The sequence below is a fragment of the Desmodus rotundus genome, chromosome 11 (assembly GCF_022682495.2).
Source record: "Desmodus rotundus isolate HL8 chromosome 11, HLdesRot8A.1, whole genome shotgun sequence".
NCBI lineage: Eukaryota > Metazoa > Chordata > Mammalia > Chiroptera > Phyllostomidae > Desmodus > Desmodus rotundus.
Window position 1 is genome coordinate 6,765,383 of NC_071397.1, and position 23,648 is coordinate 6,789,030.

Consider the following 23,648-nt stretch of genomic DNA (forward strand, 5'->3'; position numbering starts at 1 on the left):
GGGGTTTGTCTATAAGGAGGTGCCACATGAGTCCCCAGGGTCCCTGTGATGCTGTCTGTAGGATGGTGGATAGGAGCAGAGTCACAGGTACCCACTGGGGCCAAGAATCTAGCTGCCCCAGGTGACCTGCAGGTGTTGGCTGATACTGTCAGGGGCTCCTGGCTGGGCTTGGGTACCCGGGTATTGTGGGGGCCGCACCGTTGTGTTCCGAGTAGTAGCCTCACTGAGCGAGAGACAGAAATGCTCAGGATGAGAAGCTCTGCAAACCCTACCTGGCTTTGCACACTGTGGCTGGAGCCTTCACGTGCAGCGGGGCAGGATGAGGCAGGAGGAACCCACTGGCCTGCCCCTGGCTTTTCTGTGGTGTGAGTGAACCATGGAGCACGGAATCAGCATCCAAACTGCGACCAAGCACCTGCTGGCTGTAGTAGCAGTGCAAGTTCCCACAAGTCTTTAGTGGGTTTACCTGGAGGGTCTCTGGTGGCGTGGGCGGGGGGAGGGCATACTCCAGCCCTCAATCCATTCCCTCCACCAGAACTGGGAAAACTCACCCGGGGAGGAAGTGGTTTCTCTGTCTGTGCCTTTGTCTCTGGGTATGTGTATATCAATTAGAATTAGTTTTGGTTGTGTCAGAAAAACCTGAATAAGTGTTTTATATAAGATTGACATTTATTTCTCTCTCACATAAATGAAGTCTGGCAGCATTTAGTTCAGGTTTGTTATGGTGTCTCTGTGACCATCAGGGATTTTATTGTGACACCCATAATAAACATGACCTCTACCTCATGGCGCAACATGGCTGCTGGAGCTCCAGCCACCATAACAGCATTGTAGTCAGCTTAAAAAAAAAAAAAAGGGAGTGGTGAAGAAGAGCACAGATTGCTCCGAATTGGAAAACACATCCATATGGCACACAGGATATTTCTTTATGTATCCTATTGGGCAGAATCTAATCATATAGCTGCCCTTAGCCTCAAGAGAAGACAAAAAAAATGTAGTCCTTAGTCTGGGTGGTCATGTGCAAGATTAAAATTAGGAGTCTTGTTACTGAGAAAGAAGGTGGACCAAATACTGGAGTAGAACTAGCTGTTGTTTCTGCAGCACGAGACCTAAGAGGGTTCTGGATGCTGTGTGGTTTCCGCAGGCCTCTCTGGATAGCAGCCTGGTTGTGGGGAGTGGGGCTCTGCCTCTTCATCTGGGCCCTGCCTCCAGCCTCGGGGCTTGAAGTCCCCCTTGCAGTTGTGGTGATAGCAGGAACATGACCTTCCTGGGGTCTCCATCAGGGAGAGGATCAGTTTGATGATCAAGGCCAGCCATGCCATCCCAAAGAGGATCCACAGGGACACTGTGTTCTTGTACCACAGTGGGTACCTCCGGGAGGGGTCCATCCCTAGGGAAGAGGCAAGGTCAGAGGATGAAGTCCTGGGAAAGTCAGGGCCATGGTTCCACAACAGAAATGGGCAGACACGGCGTGACACTATGAGCAGAATATGGGAAGTCCAAACTGGGCTGAGATTGCCGGCCCGGTGGTCACCTCCGTAAGATTCCGGGAAGCCTCCCTGGATTGGCACCTTGGGTTTAGAAGCCACCTTTCCTCTTTGTCTAAGGCACTCTGTGTTCTAAAGGGGGTTCCAGGACCACAGCATCAGCACCACCTCAGAGTTTGTTAGGAATGCCAATGATTGGGCCTCACTCCAGACCCACTGAATCAGAGACCCTGGGTGTGGGCCCGGCAAGCTGTTCTGATGCCTGATCTCCTTTTTGCCTCCCTCTGCGTGTGGTTTTCCTCATATCTGAAGGGCGGCAGCATGCTAGGAGCCTTAGGAAGAACAGAGGGAACTGCTGGAGTTTGTATCCCGCCTCAGTTCTCACTATCCGCGTGACCCTCATCTGTCTGACTGTCCCTCCCCTGTGAGAAGGAGAAAATAATTTCTTATCCTTGGTTTTTATGATTAAGTCCTAAATTCTTATCCCAAGGCTCCTATTTACTTCTCCAGCCTCGACTTAACACACTTCTCCCTGTGAGTGTTGGGCTCCAGTTACTCTGGTCTTTTCCCCTTTGCTTCATCTATCATCTTTCCTGCCCCAGGGCCTTCGCACTTGCTGTCCCCTAAGCTCAGAATGTTCTTCACTTCTAATCCCTCTGGGCCTGGTTATCTTCCTCTCATCCTTCAGATATCAGTTCAGATGTCACTCCCCAGAGACTAGGTCCCCTGGGACCCTCTGTTAAAAGCTCTCACAGTGCATGCGCTTTTGCTGAGCGAGTGGGCCTCAGCTTCCTTGTCTATAAAGTGGACGTAATGAGGGTGTCCTCCTTCTAAGACTGTTGTGACTATCATTTGGGTTCACAACCCGAAGTGCTCGGAGTGGTGCCACAGCACAGTGTGGTGTGCGGTTCGCCGTAGGTGGGCGATTGCTGCACTCTCCATTGGTCCCCACACTGGTGTCCCCAGCACAGTCAGGACTGGGTGAGGAACAGCTGAGGGAGGGTGTGAAGGGGGTGCTGTGAGCCTCAGATAACCATGTAGAGGGCAGGCTCCATAACTGAGTTCTCCCCTGTCTGTTTCCTGGGGACCGTCTCGCTTCCCTCATTAGCCTGGGATCTTCAGAGAAAGATCTGTCTTCCCACTTCCTTGACATCCCTTTCTCTGTTAGCTCCCTGTACCAGCCCTCTGCCCACCCCCTGCCCTGTCCCACTGGCCCCAAGACAGCCTCTCTGTCCTGTCCTCCCACGGCCAGGCCCCTCGCCTGGGTCCCAGCTCAGGGAGGAGCCTGCAGCCCAGGACTGACCTCGCCGCCGGCGGGAGCCGGCATTGGATTAGGCTGATTGGGTTATGGGGCCACGATTCCGCTGGCAGTCCCAAATGCGATCAGCAGTGCACCAGCTCACTGCCCCTGCCGCCCGCTAGCTCAGCTCGCTCCTGGCAACGGCGGGGAGAAGGTGTTCCTCTCCACGTTCATTTCATTTTTTTTAGCTGAAATCACAGGTGGCAGGAGACCTGGCAGCTGGCAAGGCGCTCAGCTGAGTTGCAAATGCAATTGCGGAGGCTACGAGTCCGGGGGGAGCAGGCGGCTGGGACCTGGGGACTGGTCCTGCCACTGCCGTTGGGCAAAGAGGAGCAGCTGTCTGTTGGGACACCATCCCTGTGGCTGCTGACTCAGGGACAATGGACATCCACAGTCCGGTGGTGGACCTTGGCATTCCCATCCAAGAAAGGGGCTTGACCCTGTCCCTGGGGCACAGGGAAGGCTGAGAGACGTGGAGAGTGGGGTTTGTCCTCTCTCAGCTGTGGAAGATTCTGGAACACATGCATATGAGGAGCCCTGACTTAGGGGTCTATCCTAAACCTGCCCTAGGCTTGTCTGCTCTATGACCTTAATGAACTTCCCCACAGCTCAAGGCCTCATTTCCTCCTTGGATATGAGGCGGTCGAGGGCTCTCAATGTGGTCACTTGCCCCTGAAATGGCCGCTGAAAAGGAGGAATCAGAGTGAGTAGCAAGTCTCTGAAGAGGGCAGATGGACTTTTAAAGGGCTCTCGTGAGTTTGGGACGGGCTGCCTGAGTCAGGGTGTTTGGTGGGAGGGGGCTCCGGGAGGTCTGTGTCTCATACCCCTGCCTGGCCACTCCCCAAGCGTGGCACACAGGGTAGCAGAGGCTCCGTTGGGCCCTGCCCGTCCCTCGACGGCAGCAGAGGCCTTTCCTCCCATTCCCAGGGTGCCCACGTCTGGAGAGGGCCACCCCTCCTCCCCTGCCCTGCCTCAGGGGCTGTGGGGCCTCGCACACCCTCACAGAGACTGCCCTCAACTCCACATAGGTTTTCCCTGTTAGCTCTTCCCACCAAGACCAGACTTTGGGAGCCCCGGCGATTGTGGCACCAAGAGCTCCTAGCTGGGGTGCTGTTCTCACTTTTCTGCCCTCCCTGTGCACTGGGCTGTCTCAGAGAACCAGGCCTTCTGGGTTTAGGACAATCACTGGGGACAGATCCTGAGTTTCATGCTCTGAATCCTGGCGGAGAGGAGGCGGGTGAAGGGGGCTACAGGACCCGCTGGTCAGAAGACTATTTCAGGAAGGCCCAAGTGCTCAGAGTGGAGAGGGAGGCAGGAGCCCATCACACGGAAATTCCCACGGGCCTCGTCATGGATTTTGCACTCCATCCTAAGACTATGGGAAAAACGGAAGATTCTCAGAGCAGCCGGGCAGGTGGCTTGATAGCACTTGTCATTTTTACAGGTCATAAAAGCCAAGGGGGGACAGGATAGAGACTGCGCCCACCCACGGTGCCATCCGCATTGTCCTGCGTCAGTGCGACACAACCAGCCAGATGCAGCTGCCCTGCCGGGACTCGGGAAACTGCAGTGGGAATGGGGAGGAGAGGACAGACCCCGGAACCATTCTGTGAGCTGCGGGGGCAGACGGAGCCCTTGGCGCCGCTGGCCTCAGCTCTCCTAAGAGACATCTCTCCACCCTGAGGGTAGCAGGGAAACAGGACCCAGCTGGAAGAAGACTTCCCCAGAATTTCCTTCCAGAGTGAGCCTCCCTCCCAGGATGGAGGACGTCAGGAAGGGGTAGCATGAGGCACCTGACACCAGACCCTTCTTCCTGGAGGAGGAGAGGTTCAGAGAAGGGGACCTGGAACACAGGCTAGAAGGCACTGAGGATGTCTTAGCCCTCACCCCGCCCAGGACCCTCATTTCCCAGACAGGAGCATGGAGTGAGGCCCCGAGAGGGGGTGTGTGAGGTGGCCTGGAGACAGTATGAGTTTTGGAATCAAACAGGTGAGAATTGATATCTCACTAGCTGTGCAACCTCAGGCAAATGGCTCGGCCTCTCTGAGCTTCAGCTTCCTCCTTAGTAAAATGGGGCGGCAGCCATGGCTCTAGGTTTCCCGATGAGCTAGCTCTTTGTTACTTTGGTAAAACCACATACCCGTATTCCAGGCTGGTTCTGTCTCCCAAGAAGTGAAGACAGGCACAGCTGCCTCCCTACCTTAAGGCCAGGGGTCAAAACAAAGGCACAGAGCTCCTTGAGCCCAGTGTGGTGGTGGTGCCTGTGGCCACTGCTCATTCATTCAGTGGACCTTCAGGTGCTGAGGCTGAGCTGGTGGGTCCAGCCACCCCTCCCTCCCACCCCACAGAATGTCCTCTACTGCCACCTGCTGGGCATGTGCCTCAGCTTTATTACGCAAGGATTTCTAGGGCCCTAGTCTTGCCCACGTTGAGTTAAATCACAGATTAAACCCCAGTTCTGGCCCTCGAGGCCATGCAGCCCATTCTTCCCGGTACTCAGAGTGTGGTTGCCAATTGTTTTCCAGTGGGGGGTTGGTGGGTGGTTTCCTTAGTCTCCCTCCAGCCTGATCCTCAAGGGCCCAGCCCAGGGGCAGTGGGAAGGTGGGTGTTTATGGGGCAGAGTGAAGTGGGGAGGAGAGACCCTGGGGCAAGGACAGACTGGGGAGGGGGTCAGGGACTCCCCTTATCTGGTGAGCTCCAAGAAAGGAAGTTGAGCCTGTGGACATGTGAGGCCCTCCCAGTGCTGGTCACGATGGCCAGGAGTTCGACTTACAGCCTGAAGCTCTGCTTCAAACTCCAGCTGTCATTTTTGCTGGGCGACCTTAGCCTGATCACACAACAAAGGTGGGCTGACCCTGTCTTCTGGTCTTTGGGCATCAAGCCCCTACTGGGCCTGGAATGAAGCAGGTGCCCCGAGGACATGGCTAAGGGGGCAGACGAGTGGAGGGCCAGGCTGCTGAATCTCTAGCCACCCCTCCCAAGTGCCGCCTCTGGGAGTTCTCACCAATCACGTAGTCTCCGAAGCCCACGGTGCTGAGGGTGATGAAGGCGAAGTAGAAGCCTTCCACGTAACTCCAGCCCTCCATGTGGGAGAAGAGCAGCGGGGGTAGCAGCAGGAAGAGCAGGAGGCCCGAGAGGAGGGCGCCGGAGCCTGCCAGCCAGCGGGCCTTGGTTGGGTCCTGGGGGTGCACACAGCGCTCAGTCCCCACGTGGCCTCTGTCAGTGCAGGGGCAGGGAGCAGACAGCCTGGGGGTCCTGGGCTGCCACCAGTTAGAAGGAGGCTGCCCAGGGCCTCCCCACCTGGCTGTGTTCTCTGGGTTTCCAGCCAAGGCCTTGGTGCCCTGTGCCCTTCCTAACTACCAGATCCCACCACATCCCCCCCAGTGATGCGCTTTTATTACTAAAATCCGCCTTCTGGGCAGTGACCCCCCAATCCCACCACGTCCCCACCAGGAACTCTGATTCCTAGAAAGAGTCCTCCTGCCCCTCCACTGACCCTTGGGCCCCCATTCCCACCACAGCTGTCTTTTTCCACCAGACACTCCCCCCCCCCCCGCCCCGGGGGAACAGTGACTGCCCTGGCCATCAGTGATTCCAGCAGTGGCCCCTCATTCCACAAGTGACCTTCCCCTCCCCTGTTCCCTTGCCCCTCACCTGCCAGGCGCCGCCCAGCCTGCGGGCGCAGCGGTGCACCCCCTGCTCCATGAGGTGCCCCAGGTGGTTGAGCACCACGAGGTTGAGTGGGATTCCCACCAGAGCAAAGAAGATGCAGAAGAGGCGGGCGGCCATCGTGTGGGGGCTCAGGTTGCCGTAGCCTGAGGGGAGACAAGGGCACTTCGGAGGATCTTTCCTTCGCTGGGGGTCCTCATTCCTAACCCACTTCCGAAGTGGCAGTTAGTGTTTGTCGAGGCCTTCCTGTCCTGTGCAGGCATGGTGCAGGGGGCCAATACCTCCATCCCCTCCTTCCAATGGGGTTGATGCCCCGTGTTTCACAGATCAGAAAACGTGCTCTAGGAGGCTCAGCTGTGTGTGTGAACTCCAACACATGAAGTGTGAGAGTCTGTCTTTCCTCTCTTCACTTCCTGCCTCTCTGGTGGGCAGAGGAATGTGGGGCAGGGGCACGGGAGGCTTTGGAGCCCCTGCCCCTCTGGAATTCAAGCTGCTGTGCCCAGGTGGCTCTCAGCACCAAAGGCAGGCCGCTCCTGCCCGACGAAGGACTCCTCTACCTGGTCATCTTGCTGGGGGACTCCTGTCGCCTGGCCAGGCCTTTCTCAGGACCTCACTGCAAGTCTGCGGCTCATCCCCATCCAGGCCCCTGCCTCCCCTCTGTCCTGTCACGGGTATCAGACCTGCTTTGCCGCCGAGGCTCTCCCCATCTCTCCTGCTCCTACTCGATGCTTCAAAGGTGCCCCCTCCACACACATCTCTTACACACCGCATTCTGTCTTGATAATCTGACTTCCAGAGGGTCCTAACACACCTGGGATCCTTCCCAAACCCCTCGGGAGAGAGGGTCAGAGGGTGGACCATCCGGTAACCTGGGGGAGGTGGTGGTTGGGCTTCTGTCATGAAGATAAGGGAGTGGGGGAGGCTAGGGGAGGGTGAGGTGTACCTAAAAGGAGTCTATCAGTCTGGACATTCCCTCCTCTTCCATTCCCCTCCAGCCCTGTCTCCCCACTTCTTGGCCACCATTGTCTCGTCTTTCTCAAATGTGAAACAGATTCTATCATCCCCCGGGTTATTATCCTTTATGATTCCTCATGTCTGCTGTGGAGAGTCCAGACTTTCCTCCGGCCCATCACTGGTTCCCTGCTTTCTCAGTTCTGGCCACACTGCTGCCCTGCTGAACCCCCAGATGCCCTCGTGGCTCCGTGCCTTTGAACACGATACTCCCCCTACCAAAAGCATGCTTCCCTTCCTGCTTTGCCCACCTGCAAATGGCCCAGCGAGTCAAGTCCTGGCCCCCTGGTGTGGAGGAGTGGCTCCACCAACACTCTGCTTGGCTACTCCTTCTATGAGAATGGTTCGGTCCCATGTCTGCCACTCCTGAGGGTTGTGAGCCCCTTAAGAGCAGGGGCTGGGCCTTAATCATCTTTATATTCTCGACAACCAGCACAGGACGGACCCTCCATAGGAGCTCGCCGTATGTGTGTTGAATGAGTACAGATATGAATGAATGAATGGAAAATACAGGAGTGAATGTATAAATAGATTAAACAGACAAACAGAACTCCTGAGGGGGTTGGGAAGGCTCCCTGGCACCCTGCCCTATATCACTGCTTAAAGTCCCCACGCCTGACCCCACGCTTAACTTGCACTGTATTGAAACTGGTGGTTTACTCATCTGCCTTACTGAGGGTTCTCAGAGGATACGGTCCCAAGAGAGGCCACAGCATGTACTGGTGTAGAGGATGGGTTTGGGAGTCAGAGTCATTTCCTGGGTTTGAATCCCAGCTCTGCCCCTCGCAGGCTGTGGGACCTGGGGCAAATGGCTTGAACTTTCTGAGCTTCTGTTTCTTCATCTGTAAAATGGGGGCCTCACAGTGTGGTATGGGAATGAAGGGAGGCTGTGGAGGTGTCCTGTAGATAGGAATGTGAACCCTCGAGCATCCAGTATACAGAAAGTGCTAAATAATTGTTTGTTGTGTGAGTGAATGGATGAATGATCGAACTCCACTGAGTCAGCTCTGGTCTGAGGGCATCGGAGGCCTAGTCCCGAGCCCCATCTATCTTCCCCTCTTGGCCTTTATGGGTCCCTCCTTGAGAGGAGGGAAGTCTCTTTGCTCTTGGCACCAGGAAGAGGTAAACGTCTTGGTAAACCTGTCTGCTGGCCTCCTGACCAGCTCCTCCTCCTCCAGCTGTGGGTCCCCTGGGGTCCCACCCTCCATCCCTGGGGGTCTTTGCATTCTAGCCGGGGAATGGCAGCATTTAGATTCTGAATCTGGGAGGCTTCCCTAGGTGCCTTTGCCTTTCAAAGGCTGACAAAAATGGGTTTTTCTCCTTCCCATCCTTCTCAGTCAGCCCTCAGGTCGGCAGACGAGGTGGATATCAATTCAGCCTGTTGAATGCTCGGTGGCCACGGCCCCCATGCCACCTGATCCCCCTCTCATTTCAGTGTATCTCCCATCTGTCGCCTCTTTTGCTTTGCTACTCCAGTCCTAAGACACCTCGCCCTACAAGGTGCTCTGCGGTTGGGCTCCCCTGTATCTCCCCAAAATCAATACTCAGTTCCAACGTTCTCCAGCCACCTGGTCCTCCTTATTGTTCCCCAAACACACCAGCCACGCTCTACTTGAGGCCTTTGCACATGCTGGTGGAGGGTGCTTTCCCCACTTATCTGCCTGGTTTGTTCCCTTATTTTGTTTATGTTTCTGCCTCAGTGTTACTGTATCAATGGCCAGCCATCTACAGCAGCGCCCACCTTCCATCACTGTCAAACTCCTTTCCCTGGCTTTATTTTTCTCTAAGCACCTCTTATAACCCAAATATTGTCTGAGTATCTGCTAGTTTGTTTTGGGCTCCCACACAGTAGAATGCCATCCCGCCAAGGGCAGGGACTCGCCAGCTTGCTCACCATTGTATTCCCAGCACCCAGACTATCTGGCCCACGCCAGGTACTCAGTCTTTTCGTTAAATGAACGAAAGGATGGCCAGACGTGTGAACAGATGAGCAAGCTGCGGGTGGGCTTGGAGGTGATGAACAATTTCAGGGCCCAGGCCCGTCCTGCTGGCCCAGGAGCGTTGTATGCCTGTCAGACCCTGTTTCATTCTAGGCCTTCGAAAGCACAGCCTTTACAGGGTGCTGGGCCGAAGGTACTGGAAAGAGCAACGCAGTCCCTCAGCTAGGCTCCAAATCCTAACTCTGCTGCTCACTAGCTCTGTGATCTCGGGGAAGTGTGCACTTCTCTGTGCCTCAGTTTCCTCATCTGTGGCATAATAATAATAAACCCTGTCCTTGGAGTTTGGACCCTATGGACAAAATGCGAGTGGGGCAAGGTCCCCCTTTATCTGCCCCTCTTCCCCTCAGACAGCAGAACAAAGCAGAGGGGAGGGGGCAGGGAAATAGACCAGGCGAAGCCCTGTAGAGTTGGGAAGAGACATCCTGTGGGATTCTGAATTCGGGCGGCCAAAGCCATAGGCCTGGGGCAGACGGCGTGGTCAGTGTGGGGTTCAGAGACCTACGACCCCCACGCATGTGACCGTGCATCAACACCCTGGCACCGTGGAACTCAATGCATGCTGGCAAGAGGGGTACTTTTGGAGTTCATCAGTGTGTCAGCGTTTGCCGTGTCCCACTGAATGCTGGGCCTTGTCCCAGATCCTGGGGGCATAGAGATGAGTACATATCATCCTGGCTGGTCCTTCCAGGGCACATGGTCCATGGAGTGGGAGGGGCCTTCCAGAATGCTTGCCTCAAGTTGCAGCATCGTCCAAGCTCCTGTGTAGCCCTGAGACCTGCTTCCAAGAAGCTGATCTCAATCTAGATCAAAAGTTTGGCTGATTTAAAAGTAGATGGGGAGTCCCCTGGGTGCTCCCACCTGGCTCCTCTCTGGGAGGACAGAGCCTGGAGTGCTGCTTTCCTGGGGAGAGGAGCCTGGCTGGGGTGAGCTGGTGGAGGTAGCCTGAGACACAGGTGGTGTCAGCCTGCCACCTGCCGGTGATTCTGGTGTCATGCAGGGCCAGGGCAGGAGGATGCAGCCACTTATTTCCTGGGTCCAGAGCTGGGGTGACTAAGGCTGCTCCTCACAAAAGCCCTCAGGTGAGACAAGTCCCACCTTTGCTCTTTCCACCAGGGCTAGAGAAACGGGGGTGGCAGGGTGGGGAGATCTGGCCCAGGTGTCCTGGGTGTGAGGGAGGAAGGGGGCTTGGAGAGGATAGTAATGGGATGAGGTGGTGCCTTTGTGAGCCGAGGAGCGGCCTCCAGGAGTGGCCACTTCTCCCCAAAGGCCGAGAACAGGTCAGGTCGAAAGGCTGGTTTTGGATTTCTCTCCCCTCTTCCTCACCTCCCCACCCTCAGCCATGGTACGTCCCTCCCCCAACTACTCCTGGGCTCAGTGTTGGGTGGGTTTGACCAAGGAGACCAGGGCACATTCAGCACCTGGAGTAGCTTTACTCCTGCACGGGGGAGACCCTCTGCTTCCCGAGGGGTTGCGGGAGGCAGAATCCCCTGCAGCTGTCCATGCTTCTTAACCGGACCTTGCCCAGAAACTCCGGAGGACACTGGTGAAATGCAGCACCTGATACGGCAGATCTGCTGGAAGCCTGAGATTCTGCTCCCAGGTGGTGCAGCACTGCAGGGACCACCTACCCTCGGAGTCCTGAGGGTAGCCTGGTAACCTCGTCACCCCTTCAGAAGGCACTGGCCCCTGTCCCTGAGGGGGAGGCCCGCTCCCCAGCCCCGCCCACCTGGCCCCATCCTGCTCTTACCAATGGTGGTGATGGTGGACACGGAAAAGAAGAAAGAGCCCATGAGCTCCCAGCGTCCCATGCTGGTGGTGTTGCCGAGGACGATGTCCCCACTTTGGTATGCTTGCACGATGCCCTGGGGGAGGAGGCTGCAGTGACCACCGGGCTCTGCGGTGCGACTGGGCTCCTGCACCCAAACCCACGTGCATGTATGTGCACACGCACACACAGGCACACACACGCTCATGGCCGATCCTCACAACCACTGAGGCCAGACTGGCCTGGGCCACGAGGCACTTCCCCTCCAACCTGGGCCCCCCTGGGGCAGGAAAACAGGGGGGCAGCTCCCTCCCTCCTCTTTGCCCCAGAGCCAGGGCAGCCCAGGATAGCTCACTGGCTGGAAGAACACCATTTTCTTCTCTGCTCCCTCCTGTTCTTGCAACAAGCCCTGCCAGGCATGACATGTGGTGTTTTAGGGGACACGAAGATGAAAGAGACATGACCTCAGCCCTCAGTGGGACAGAGGCAAACTGAACTCTAATGTGGTGTGGTCAATGCAACTTTAAGGCAGTGCAACTGCGTGATGATGGGCAGGACACTCAGCCTCTCTGTGCCTCAGTTTTCCTATCTGCAAAATGGGAACACTAACAGCACCTACACCATGGAGTTGTGAGGGCCCAATGAAGTACTAGGTGTAAAGACTTAGAACAGTGCCTGGACGTGGTAAATGTTAGTGATGGTTGTCATCATCATTATTACAAATATAATGCCGGGGGAATACAGAGAGGAAAGGTGTTCATTCTGATGGGGCTAGGGGAAGAGGCTTCAAGGAGCGGATGATGTTTTAGTTGGGCCTTCCTTGAGGGTCAGACGGGATTCTCCCAGTGGAAGGACATTTAGGTAGATGGCAGGGCTGCACCTGGGATCTCAAATAGGGGGATGGAAAGGTCTTTGGGAGCCAGGCCGTGCTTGGCTCTGCCACGCCAGGGGTGACAGGCCTCTTCCAAGGCCACTGAGCAAAGGAGAGGCAAGCTCAGGTTGTATGCTCTATGGCAGCTGGCAGCGTAGAAGATGTTGGCAGACTGGAAGAGGAAAGACACCTGCAGGGGTGAGTGACGGAGAGGGCCTGGCCTGCATCCTGGCACGGAGTGGCCCAGGAAGAACAGAGAGGAGATATTCAGAAGCCCAGCCCTCTGGCCTTATTTGGTGTGGATAATGAGGGAAAAATGTGGATGTGAGGCCGGTGGAGGAGGAGGGCTGCCTGGTCTTGACCTTGGGGGAACTTTATGGCTGCTAGGAAGTTGCATGTACCTGTCTGGACTCAGGGGGGAGATCTGGGTGGGAGACACCATATCCTTGTTCCTGGGGATGAAACCAGAGGACGGCGCGAATGGCGTGAAGCAGAAGGGGGCTGGAGGGGGAAGTGTGTGGAGAGGAAAGCCTTGCTGGAAACACCCACATGCGCAGGTGCACCAGCAGTCCTGGTGGTTCACAGCCCCAGCTTCTCGGCTGTGTAGCTGTGTGTGTGTTTAACCTCTCTGAGCCTGTTTCCTCATCTCTAAAACTGGGGTGACAACAATGGCGCCTATCTGCTAGGTAGGTGAGGATGGAACAAGTTAACACGCGAGGGACGGTGCTTGACACCCAGAAAGTGCTACACAGAAGCATTCGTATTATTATCACCCCATCATTGTCATTTTCCCTGGGCCCAGGGAAGTTGATCTCCTTTGCAAGGGGAGTGGCACAGAGCCCCCAGGACCACCAGGCAGAGGACTGTAGAAGGTTAGAGGTGGGCAATGGAGCAGCTATGTCAGGTCTTTAGTGGAGATGGTCCTTGCCCTGCCCAGCTCCAGGCCCAGCTGAGCTTCAGTCCAAGGGCTCAGGACTCCACCTCAGTTCAGGTGCCCAGGTTGCAGGCCCTGCCCTCTGGGAGGGGATTTTGGACTGGAGGGCAGCTGTCTGGGCTTCCGGACAAAGCCAGGGCCTGGGATGTTAATGCATTCTCCAAATCCAAGCAGCTCCTAGCCCAGCATCGCCTACGCTGCGTGGGAGGACACCTTCAGCCAGCCTCCGCGCCCAGCCCCAAGAAGGCTCTCATGCTCTCCCTCCTCCCAACGCCCGGCTGGGTCCCCATCCTTGGTCCTTAGGAAGTCCTGCATCCTCCGGCCCACCGCTCCCTTCTGCCCTTCCAAGTCTCTGCACCCAGCCAGGTGTCCCAAAACGTGGGGTGAGCCAAAGAGCGCCCCGGCACCCTCCCCTCCTTTTCTCTGACCCAGGTCCGCGCACTTAGAGCCCCAGGACCCTGGCACGCGCGCCTGGGCCCCATTCCACCACCATCGGGACACGCGCGCTCTGAGTTCCTTTCCCCCCCAGACCCAGAGGGTCAAGCCCGTGTTTTTGCTCATTCTTAGGCTCCGCGCAGCGCCTCCTGTCGCCCTCGCCCCTAATTCTCATATTTGCACCCAGAGTCTGTCGAAGGGGCCAGGCATGCCCTTCCGTTCTTCTCCCGCGGTCCGACCCCGACACAGCGCCGCCGGGTCCCAGTTTGACTCCCTCCCTGCCACCTCCCAAGCTGGCCAAGAGGACCCTGCCCCTGTTCTGACTCCCGGGTGGCTCTGGAAGCTCGTGACTCGGGTAAGAGCGCCCCCAGGCGTCCTCATCCCCAAATTCGGTGTTTGCACCGAGAAACTCTCGACCGGGCTGATCCTGCCCTCTCGCCCTTACAGGGCTCATAGCGCGGCTGGGCGCGGCGCGTTCCTCCCGCTGGAGCGGAGGACTTTCCCGGGCTGCTCAGCCCAACCCACACACGCGGCCCTCGTCGTCCCTGTGTCTAGACCCTCGATCTTTCTTTTGGAGAAGAGCTCCCGGCGTTTTCCTGTCCTGAGCCAGGGCGTGCCCTGTCGCCCTCTGCCCGCCATCCCGTGCTTCCCTGTCCCGGATCTCCCCGCCGCGCCCGGGCCGGCCCCGCTCGTCCCTGACCCGGATCAGCGAGTCCAGCGCCGGGCTGTCCAGACACGTGAAGTTCCGAAGCAGCGCCCACTTGTCGCGCTGGAATTTCGCGCTGGAATCCTTCGCCGCGGGGCTCTCCAGCATCCAGAACACGCCAGTGCCCAGTGCCAGGTAGGCCAAGTAGGTGAGTAGCAAGAGCACGATGCCTGGCACCACGCAGCCCTGGGCCTTGCCCTCGGGCGCTGCCCGGGCTCTCTGCCTGCACATAGGAGGACAGACAAGGAGGCTGGAGCCGGGAGCCATGGACGGAGGTGGAAATCGGCGTTTGGTTGTCCCTTCTCCGGCTAACGGTTGCCTGTGCCCAGTTTTCTCAGTAAAGGAGGCGCGTGCTGGACAGCCCTGCCCTACCCTGCACCGGGATCCAATCCCAGGGGCAAAAAGAGGCCCTGAGCTGTGGCATCTAGCCCCGCCTCGAATGTGTATGGAGTGCCCACCCCCCCAGGCCCAGCTGGGGAGAAGGGGAGGGCTTCTGGGTGATTGCAGGCGCTGAGAAGAAAGGGGTCCAGAGGCCTCAGCTGTCCTGGAGCAAACAGTGGGAGGGACTCCTGGAGACCACACTCAGAGGGAAGAGAAAGTAGAAGCCAAGTTTATTGTCGTAGGGCCCCTGCCTGAGTCCTTGGGCCCTGGGACTATCTCCAGGGTTTGCTGCCTTTCAAGTCCTCCCTGGATCTCTCACACCATCATCCTTTCCTTTGTGTACCCAAAGACAAGGACCGCAGCTGATCCCCACTTGTCCGTGCACTTGGAAGGCAGAGGAGCCTTGACCAGTGGGCTTGTCCATTCCCTAGTTCTGAAGAGACCCCTAACTCCCTCCTCTACCCAGAATGGAGGAAGGGTCCTGGGTGGGTAGTCCCCAGGGATCCTCAGCTTCAAATCAGGAAGTACTGGGATGTAACCTAGGTCTCTCTTGCTGCTATAGATCCTTCCCTGGGTGTCCCACTTGGACCCTCCTCTGCTTCACAGCCCTTGCCTCAGGCCCGTCCAGAAGTCCCCGGCCACTTATGGGCCTGCCATGCTGGCAGCATCCTGGGAAAGGTAGGGGACCAGGTTTGCAGTCCTTGGTGAGGCCGGGCCTTGGGACAGACTGGTCTAACTCTGTTCTCTCCTTCTGGCCAGAGGTGTCGCAATCTGGCAGGAGAAAGGCCAAGCAGCAGAACTTGTTCCCAAGGGGAGGCTGTGCCTCCATGCAGCTCATTTCCTGAAAGTCTCCTGGGATCTGCTGACTCTCCATTTTCCCAGGGAAACATGTGTTTGAAAAGGCTCTTAAGAAGACAGGATCCCCGAGAGGGTGATGAGGTCAAGGGGTGCCCTGGTTGGGGGAGTCAAGGAAGACCATGCCCAGGAAAGTGGGAGGGACACCCAAGACCCCCTAAGCCTTGTTCACTGACAGCTCTAGACTTCTAGGCAAGAGGCACCGGTAGACCTTGAGAGGCAGCTTGCCTGCCCCTCAGTGTAGCTTCCTGAGGGAAGAGATCTTATTCGCACTAAGATGTGCCAAGGTCCCTGCCCCTTTCCTTCCCCCTCCCTGCCAGCCATTCCCAGGGGCTCTCTCATACCCTGGTCTGCTCTTGTCATAGCATTTTGAGTACTGGGTTGGGTGGGGTTTCCTCTCTACTTGGCTAGTCCTCCCACTCAACTAAATGCACATGGAAGGCAGGAACTTTCTTTCTTGTACCCCAGAGCCTGACACAGCGCCCGACACAGAGTGGGGCCCAGACCAGTGCACGCACCCAATGAGGCAAAAGTAAAGTCACCCTTTGTTTGCATCTTGTATGAGGTCTCCTGGGAGAGGGTGTGAGCAGGACAATGGGGATTTGGCCACAGCGATCCATGCCTGGTCACTTGGGAGGAGAAAAGGGCAGGGGCTCTGAGACAATGGCATACATCTCGCTTACACACATCTGTCATTGATGCTGTCTTGACATCTCCTTTCTGTTATTTTCTTGGACATGCCTGCCTCCTTTGTTTTTCCAGTGAGCTCCAGCAACCAGTCCTGGCTGGGAAATGAGTGGATTGGGAGAGAGGAAGAGGTGAGGTGGGAAGTCCAGAGGGGGTATGGGCTGGGCAGGGGAAGCTGGGAGGGGCTCCAGGGGCCACTGGAGGGCCTCATGCAGAGATTGGGATCTTCTGAGATCTGGAGAGCCCGTTGGTCTCAGGGACTCCCTCTTCCTTGAGGCCGAGGCCCCTGCTGAGCAGCCAGAGCTGGGAGCACCTGTGCAGAAGCAGGGGACCTAATGGGAGGACCAGAGCCAGCCATGCCAGGCCCAGGAGGATCCAGATGGCTGCCAGGCTCCGGTACACTGAGATGTAATGCTTGCTGGGGTCCGTGCCTGCCAGGGAAGGGGGACACGATATTTGCCAGGGGTCTGTGGGCACAACTACCCCTGCCCCTGTCCCCTAGGTCCAGTGGGGTCCTGCTAGCCTCCTCATAACAAGGATCAGCAATGGAGGCCTCTGGTGAAAGGTGAGGGGTTCCAGACCAGCAACTTTGCAGGATGTTGCAAGAATCCACAGCAGCCTTAGAAATCACCCATCTCTTCCAAAAACCAGGGACTATCTGATCCTCAGTAGGAACCCCCACTGACATCTCCCTACCCCTCCCAATCCCAGTGTCTTTGACCCTGAGATTCACAACTGCCTCGTTCTCACCAACAACATAGTCCCCGAAGCCGATGGTGCTGAGAGTGATGAAGGCGAAGTAGAAACCCTCGCTGAAGCTCCAGCCCTCCACGTGGCTGAAGACCATGGGAGGGAAGACGAGAATGACCAGGGTCCCCAGGGTCAGGAACAGAGCCAGGCCCAGGATCTGCAATAGCTGGAGGGAGGAAGGGGGTCTGTCTCTGAGTCCACTTGGAAGACCCCAGGACTGTATGGGGTGGGGGGAGGCTGGGGCAAATATGGGAGTGGGGCTGGGTCATAGCTAGGTCCCTTTCCTGCCCCACAGACCTTTGGGGTGGGGCTTAGATCTGTGTGTGTGTGATCTTGCCCAGCTTAGGGAAAGATTTGGTCAGAGGGGCTGCAGTAGTGGGTCAGGTCAGAATTCGGAGATTCCTTTGGGCTGGGAGATCCACTTGTACTGGAGTGTCCCAGATTCCTCTGCACCCTTGTCCTCCTTGTGTGCCTGGCCAATGGGGTGGGCCCTAGGGGCAGGCTGGGTGGTCTGGTGTTTATTTTCAACCACAGGAAAGGATTTGAAGCTCTGCGATGACCATAGAGAGGCGCCATGTTGACCTGCTGTCAGCAGGAGGCACCCAGCTGTCAGCTCCTGCAGGATGTATGGCAGCTACAGGGAACTGCCTGGCTCAAGGGCATGCCTTCCCAGGAAGTTCTGGTCTTTCAGCCTGCTGCTGCAGGGCAACTCTGCTGCTGGCACACGTTGCAGAGCTCCTCGAGGCCGGGCTGAGTCTTTGCCCAGCCCGCATCGCATTCAACCTCTCCCTCTGCCCACTCCTTTTCTTACACCGGAGCCCACCTAACACCCGCTTGCCACAGTCCATCTCAGTGTCGGCCTCTGGAGGGTCAACCTGCAACAGGTTCCATCACAGCAGGGCCTCAGGGAGGGAGGGGCCCTACCTGGAAGCGTCTGGGCTGGTCCTCCCACCTCTCGAGGGTGGTCAGGTGGCCACGCAGCCCTGTGCCCAGGTGGTTGAGGAAGATCACGTTGAGTGGGATACCCACCAGGGCGTAGAAGACACAGAAGACCTGGCCTGCCTCTGTGCTGGGTGCCAGGTTCCCATAGCCTGCAGGGGAGGAGGAGTGTGTAAATGTGGGGAAGAGAGAGTTCAGAACTGCCTCCCCCACAGACTCGAGCAGAGGGTGGTGGTCTTCTACCAGCTCTGGGGGGGAGGGGAGGGGAAGTTCCTCTGATCTCATGAACACTCTTCCCATTCTCTGCTAGAATGATCTCTATTTATAAGACTCCTGCTTGTCTTTCAAGGCTTGTCTGAAATGACACTGCCTCTAGGAAGCCCTCCTGACTGCCACCCTTTTCCTCCCTACTAGGTATGATTCCCCACAGTGCTTTGTGTCATTCCTATCTAATTATCTATTTTGCCTTGTACTATTTTTTTAAAAAAATCCTTACCAGAGGATATGTTCACTGATTCTAAGAAAGAGGAAGGAAGAGAGAAATGTAAATGTGAGAGAAAAACATCCATCAGCTGCCTCCCGAACACACCTCAACTAAGGATCGAACCTGTCACCCAGGCCTATGCCCTACAACGCCCTGGTGAACGGGATGATTCTCCCACAGCCTGGGCCACCTGGCCAGGCAAAAACAATAGAGCCCAGTTGCCCTAATGTTTTTGGTGTGTTAGTCCTTTTCTTCTTCGAGGGATTGGAAGCTCCATGAGGGCTGAGTCTGGGTCTGATCCAAGTTTGTTTGTATCCTCCCACCCCTACTCCTTCCTCTGCCTCCTGTGTCACCAGAGCTCAAAGAAGGTGTTGGACTTAACTGGCCTTAATTAAGTGGATGGGGGTTTCCTTGAGGGAGGTGGAGTGGGTTTTCTGGCTGAGGGGTGTAGCAGACACTCTCAGTGCCCTGTCCCCTTGGAACACCTGGGATATCACCCGCATCTCTGTGCACAGTTCCTGCACGCACAGATGACTTCCTACCCCAAGTTCCTGCATCTCTCTGTACCTGAGAGATTTTTCTGGCCACAGGAGTTCACTAGGTCTGTGGGCGGGTCCAAAATGTTAGAGAGTTAATACATCCAGGATTAGCTCTCAACCAGCCAGGGCAGGAGTTAGGAGATAAATACCCCTGCTTTTTCACTCCTCAAAGGGACTGTTCAGAGGATGGGCTCTGCCCAGCCTCTCAGAGGGTCCCCCGTGGGCGTGAGCCCAGCTGCCCTACCCAGTAACCTGCTCACTGATGCAAACTTTATTGCCTTTCCTCCCTAATTCACGTTCCCACTTCTCTACTGGTGCTTCCTGGAACCGTCTCCTAGACAAACCACATCCTTGCTTCAGCATCTGCTTTTGGGCAACCCAAACCTAGAGAGGGAAAGCCCCTCTCCACCCTACCCATTACCTATCGTGGTGACGACTGTGCCCGCAAAGAAGAAACTGCTGCCGAAGTCCCAGTTGCTGGGGTTGGTGGAGTTGCCTTTGGGGTTCACGCCCTTGACCCAGGCTTCCATGATGACCTACGGGATGGCAGGAAGAGGGAACTGACCGCACCAGCTGTTGGTCAAGTTCTCAGCAGGTGCTTCCGTTGTCACCTCACTGAGTGATATTCTTAGAAAGTCTCATTTCCCCTTCATGGAAAAGGAAACTAAGGCTCAGAGTGGCTCCTTGCTCAAGGTCACTGGGTTCCAAATGTACTGTCTGTCCTCTGTCCAGGACTGACTGCAGCGTGGGCTGTATGCATGAGCTGGTGGACGGGAATGGGCCTAAGGAGGCAGAAGATGCTTAAGGAATGGCCCATGTGGGAAAGGCTGCCTGTGGCCAACAGGGTGAGGTGCAAATGGGTTGTTATGATAATGGGAGGATTTCAGGTTGGATGTTCCTGGGAGGGTTTAACTTGGGAACACAGGGTTCGGGGTCCATTGGGAAGGCAAGGGGCTGCCTTCCCATGGGGCTGAGGGTTCCCTGTGCTTCCAGTGAGCTGGTAGCCTTGCTCTTTGCTGCCCCCTAGTAAGTGTCAGCCCAGGCGGACAAGAGAAATTCCACCAGAGGCCAGGGCAAAGGTCTCCTGCGTGTGTGTTGCCGTGTTGCAGGTGCATGCCTGTTTTATGTGTACGTTGAATGTGTGATGCTTTGTGTGTATGTGTGTTGAGTGTGTGTTTACAGAACCCGAACCCGTCCCTGTAACTCAAGCCAAGCCCCTCTGCCCCTGGGCTCAGCCCTCTTGGATATGGGCAGGGCCCCCTCCCCATCTGCTCCCTGACCCAAAGGCAGGCAGGAGTCAGTGGGGAAGGGGGCAGCTCCGGCCTCTAGTTCCTGTGGGAACCATCTCCCCCCTGAGCTCTGGCCAGGGTGGGGTAGTCCCCTTGGGCCAGGCCGGTTAGGGGTCCTGACACAGGCTGTCTGCGTCTTCTCACTTTGGCAGAATTGGCTTCGTCACATGTGGACTTTGGCCTCCCTCTCTTTCCCACACACCCAGACAGACCAGGATAGAACATTCTGGAACACACCCTCTCCCTGGAGACCCTGTCCCTTGGGAGCCACACTTGCTCTGTACCCTTACTGTTCCCCACCCTGACGTTCTCCATCCTGCTGAGGAGGGGCCTCGACGTCATCATGCGTGCTGATTGGGGCACCCCACGTGGACCTCTGCCCTTCTCTAAGAATCCACAGAGGGGAAAGTTAGACTCTGGTCCTGTGAACCTCGGCCTCATTTCCTGATGGAGTCAGCCTTCATACTGCTTGTAGTATTGTTTATAGCTCTTTGTCCCTTGTGATTTGAACAGTAATGTGTGTTCTGGAATCTCGCCCCAGAATTCTGCTTTTCAGCTAGATGTTCCTGGGCAAGTGAGGTCCCTCCTAAGGGGCTGAGGACCTAGGCTGATGTCCTGGCTGCCCTGGGGAGGCCCCGGGGTGGGGTGGGGTTAATCAGTGGCACCTCCCTCAGGGCTGCAGGCAAGCCTCTTTTTGCAAAGCTTCCCATCCCAGCCAGCAGTCCTTCCCACACCCTCTGGGTTTTGCCTCTCCCAGGGCTGAGGGAGAAGGAGGTGCCAAGGCTTCCAGGGCCTTTCCCTTATCTGCACCCCATACCTCCAGGAGTCTTGAGCAACTTCTGAATCCTTCTCAGTCCTGATATGGGTGCTATGGCCCCAGCCCTGTATTGCTGGGGAGCAAGCAAGTGAAACCTGAGGCCGGGGGCCTTATTTCCTGGAAGAAAGGGCTGGGGCAGGTCTCTCACAGCCAACCCATCTTCTAGGCCAGCTGTTTTCCATCTTGAGTGGGCATCAGCATCCCTGACTCAGTAGGTCTGGCCTGTCTAACGAGCTCCCAGGTGATTGGTGCTGAAGCAGCTGGTCTCGGGGGCCGCGCCCTGAGAACTGCTGCTCTAGGCTGTATCCTGCAGGGCACTTATGCTCCTTTGTGTGGTGAAGAGCAGCAGCCTGGGTGTGAGTTCTGTCTCTGCCACCAATGGTGCGACCTTGGCCAGCATATGCCACCCTCTGTGCCTCAGTTCCCACCTACAAACTCGAGATGGTGATAATGTGGGTGATTGTGAGAGAACCCCTAAAACACTGGGCCCCAGGTGATGGATCGTGACCGGTGTAGCCCCGTTCTGGTGACCATGTTCCCCACTGTTGAAGGCACATTATAAATGCTCAACAAGTACCAGTGATCGTTGTGATGGCCCTGCACTTGGCTTGTTTTTTTTTAAGTGGGTGTTGTCATTCACTCCACCCCCTAGTCTTGAATGCATTTACCAACAACAACACCCAGGTTTTGCCTTGTTTCTTGGAGAAAGCACTCTGGGGCCCCAAAGTTTGTGCAGAGAAACAGAAGGGGCCCAGGCAGGGGGTGACCCGCTCTGCTATCAGAGGGAGTTTCCCAAGGGCGTAGGGCTAGTGGAGCTCAGTCGCCCTGGTTGTGCTCACCAAGCCCAGCTCCAGGTGGAACCAGGCTGGGGACTGCCAGTGTGGTGGCTCCCCTTGGCCTTTATCTGTGTCTGCTACCCGCAGCCACGCCCGAGTGTGGTCAGCACAGGGACGGAGCTGGGGAGAGGGCGGAAGGAACAGCGGCCTGGCGTAGGGGCCGGGGAAGTGCAGGAGTCGGGGAGAAGGAAGTTTGCACAGCGTGGATAATGCTGAGGCTCAGTTCACATTTATTCTGCAAGTGGCAGGTTAGAAAGTGATTTTAATCTGCTGTCCAATGTCGGCAGCACAGATAACGATTATTCTCCCCACCTTCTCAACAAGGAAATTTGGGGCCAATGTCACAGCATTCCAGTTTTAGACCTGGACCTAAGTCTCCCTTGGCTCTGTTCCCATACCCTCTGCTTCCAAACAGGGCATTGGTCCTGGGTTGTGGCTCTGGACCTACCACCCGAACCCCCATCCTGCCCCCCATCCCACAGCAGCGTCCCCCCTTCACCTGCACAAACTGCTCCAGGGCCTGCTGGTCCAGGCAGGTGTAGTTCTCCAGGAAGCGCAGCTTCTCAAACTGAAACTGGTCCCTGGACTGAGCCTCCGCCTGCTTCTCCAGCATGTGGAAGACCGTGGCTCCCAGCAGCAGGTAGAAGATGTAGGCTAGCAGCAGGGGCAGCACCCGGCCACCCCAGCAGTGGCAGAGCCCAGCGTGGGGCATGGCGTGGCCAGGGCTCTGCCAGGTCCGTCGGGCTGGCTTTGGGAGGAGAAGTGGGAAGTGCGTTGGGGACCTGCACCAGCCTCCTGCCTGCCTCGCCCTCCTCAGCACAGGTGGCTGGGAGTCTGTTTGAACAGTGCAGCTCAGCTTGGATGCACTAAGTGCCATGAGTGCAAACAGCCTGCCACCCCCCACCCAGCCTTTATTTTCCGTAGAGAGCAGCAAATGGAACAGACCCCTCAAATAGACCTACCGGTTCCTCCTGAAGTCATGGTGTCTCCTTGCCCTCTGCCTCCAAGCTGCATGGATCTTTCTGGGCCAAATCTGATGCTCTCACTCTGCCCAGGCCCGAATGGCCCCCTCGGCAGCCCCCCGCTTCTCACCCATGATGGCTCCAAGCCCCCAAGCTTAGGAGCTGGGAAGAAATCAGATTGGGTGTGAATAAACCTTGTACTCAGTTGCCTTGGCTACAAAACGGGGCAGGAGAATTGACCTGCCTATTGGGGGAATTGAGGATGAGTAAACTGGGTGACAAATCAGGGCAAAGCAAATAGACAAATGACACTCTCAATCAGGAAGAGTTTAAGGGTTGGTGCTCCTAACAAATTGGATGCATTTGCTTCAGAGCGTTTGCTGACAGTTTTCCGTGCTTGAAATGCTTTAGCTGGTTCCCTTCAGAGGATATCGTGCTGGTGAGATATGTGTGTGAATAGAAAAGAGGCTAAAAGCATATGCTGGCTCTGGGTGGGCGTAATTGAAGGTCTTTTTCTGTCTTTCTCTACTTTGCTTATGTATGTATGTATTCGTAATAGTTTTATTGAGATGTGATTTACATACCATGCCACACATTTAGAGTATCCAATGGAATGGTTTTTAGCATATTTTTAGAGTTGTGCAATCATCAGTTTGAGAACAATTTCATCACCTTGAGGGGAAACCCTGGACCCCTTAGCTATTGATCGGCTCCCCTCCCCATAGCCTGCCCTGCCAGCCTCTGGCAGCCGTTGGTCTGTGCCTGTCTCCCCGGCCTTGCCTGTTCTGGCCATTTCACACAACTGCAGTCATTCAGTATGTGGCCTTTACTGTCCAGCTTCTTCTGTTAGCTTGACCTTTTTAGGGCTCATCCATACTGTAGCATGTCAGTCCTTTATTCTTCTTTGTGGCTGATGATGTGTCATTGTGTG

General features: G+C 56.3%; 2 protein-coding genes across 3 annotated transcripts; both read right to left on the reverse strand.

Annotated features, from left to right (window-relative positions):
* Positions 1-704: 704 nt before the first annotated feature.
* On the reverse strand, positions 705-14,577 carry KCNK17 (potassium two pore domain channel subfamily K member 17). The gene is made up of 5 exons (XM_024558124.3): positions 14,173-14,577; positions 11,215-11,329; positions 6,442-6,602; positions 5,792-5,966; positions 705-1,390 (listed from the first exon to the last, which is right to left on the reverse strand). Exons 1-5 carry the CDS (start codon positions 14,443-14,445, stop codon positions 1,110-1,112), a joined length of 1,005 nt encoding a protein of 334 aa, XP_024413892.2. The 5' UTR covers positions 14,446-14,577; the 3' UTR covers positions 705-1,109.
* Positions 14,578-16,207: 1,630 nt separating this feature from the next.
* KCNK16 (potassium two pore domain channel subfamily K member 16) lies at positions 16,208-22,604 on the reverse strand. 2 transcript variants are annotated; one of them, XM_024558045.3, is made up of 5 exons: positions 22,255-22,604; positions 19,235-19,349; positions 17,776-17,942; positions 16,852-17,017; positions 16,208-16,532 (listed from the first exon to the last, which is right to left on the reverse strand). In XM_024558045.3, the coding sequence occupies exons 1-5, from the start codon at positions 22,465-22,467 to the stop codon at positions 16,309-16,311; spliced, it is 885 nt and encodes a 294-aa protein (XP_024413813.1). In that variant the 5' UTR covers positions 22,468-22,604; the 3' UTR covers positions 16,208-16,308. The 2 variants fall into 2 exon arrangements, with proteins under 2 accessions (XP_024413813.1, XP_053769988.1); XM_053914013.1 differs by having other exon boundaries at positions 16,208-17,017.
* Positions 22,605-23,648: the final 1,044 nt, after the last annotated feature.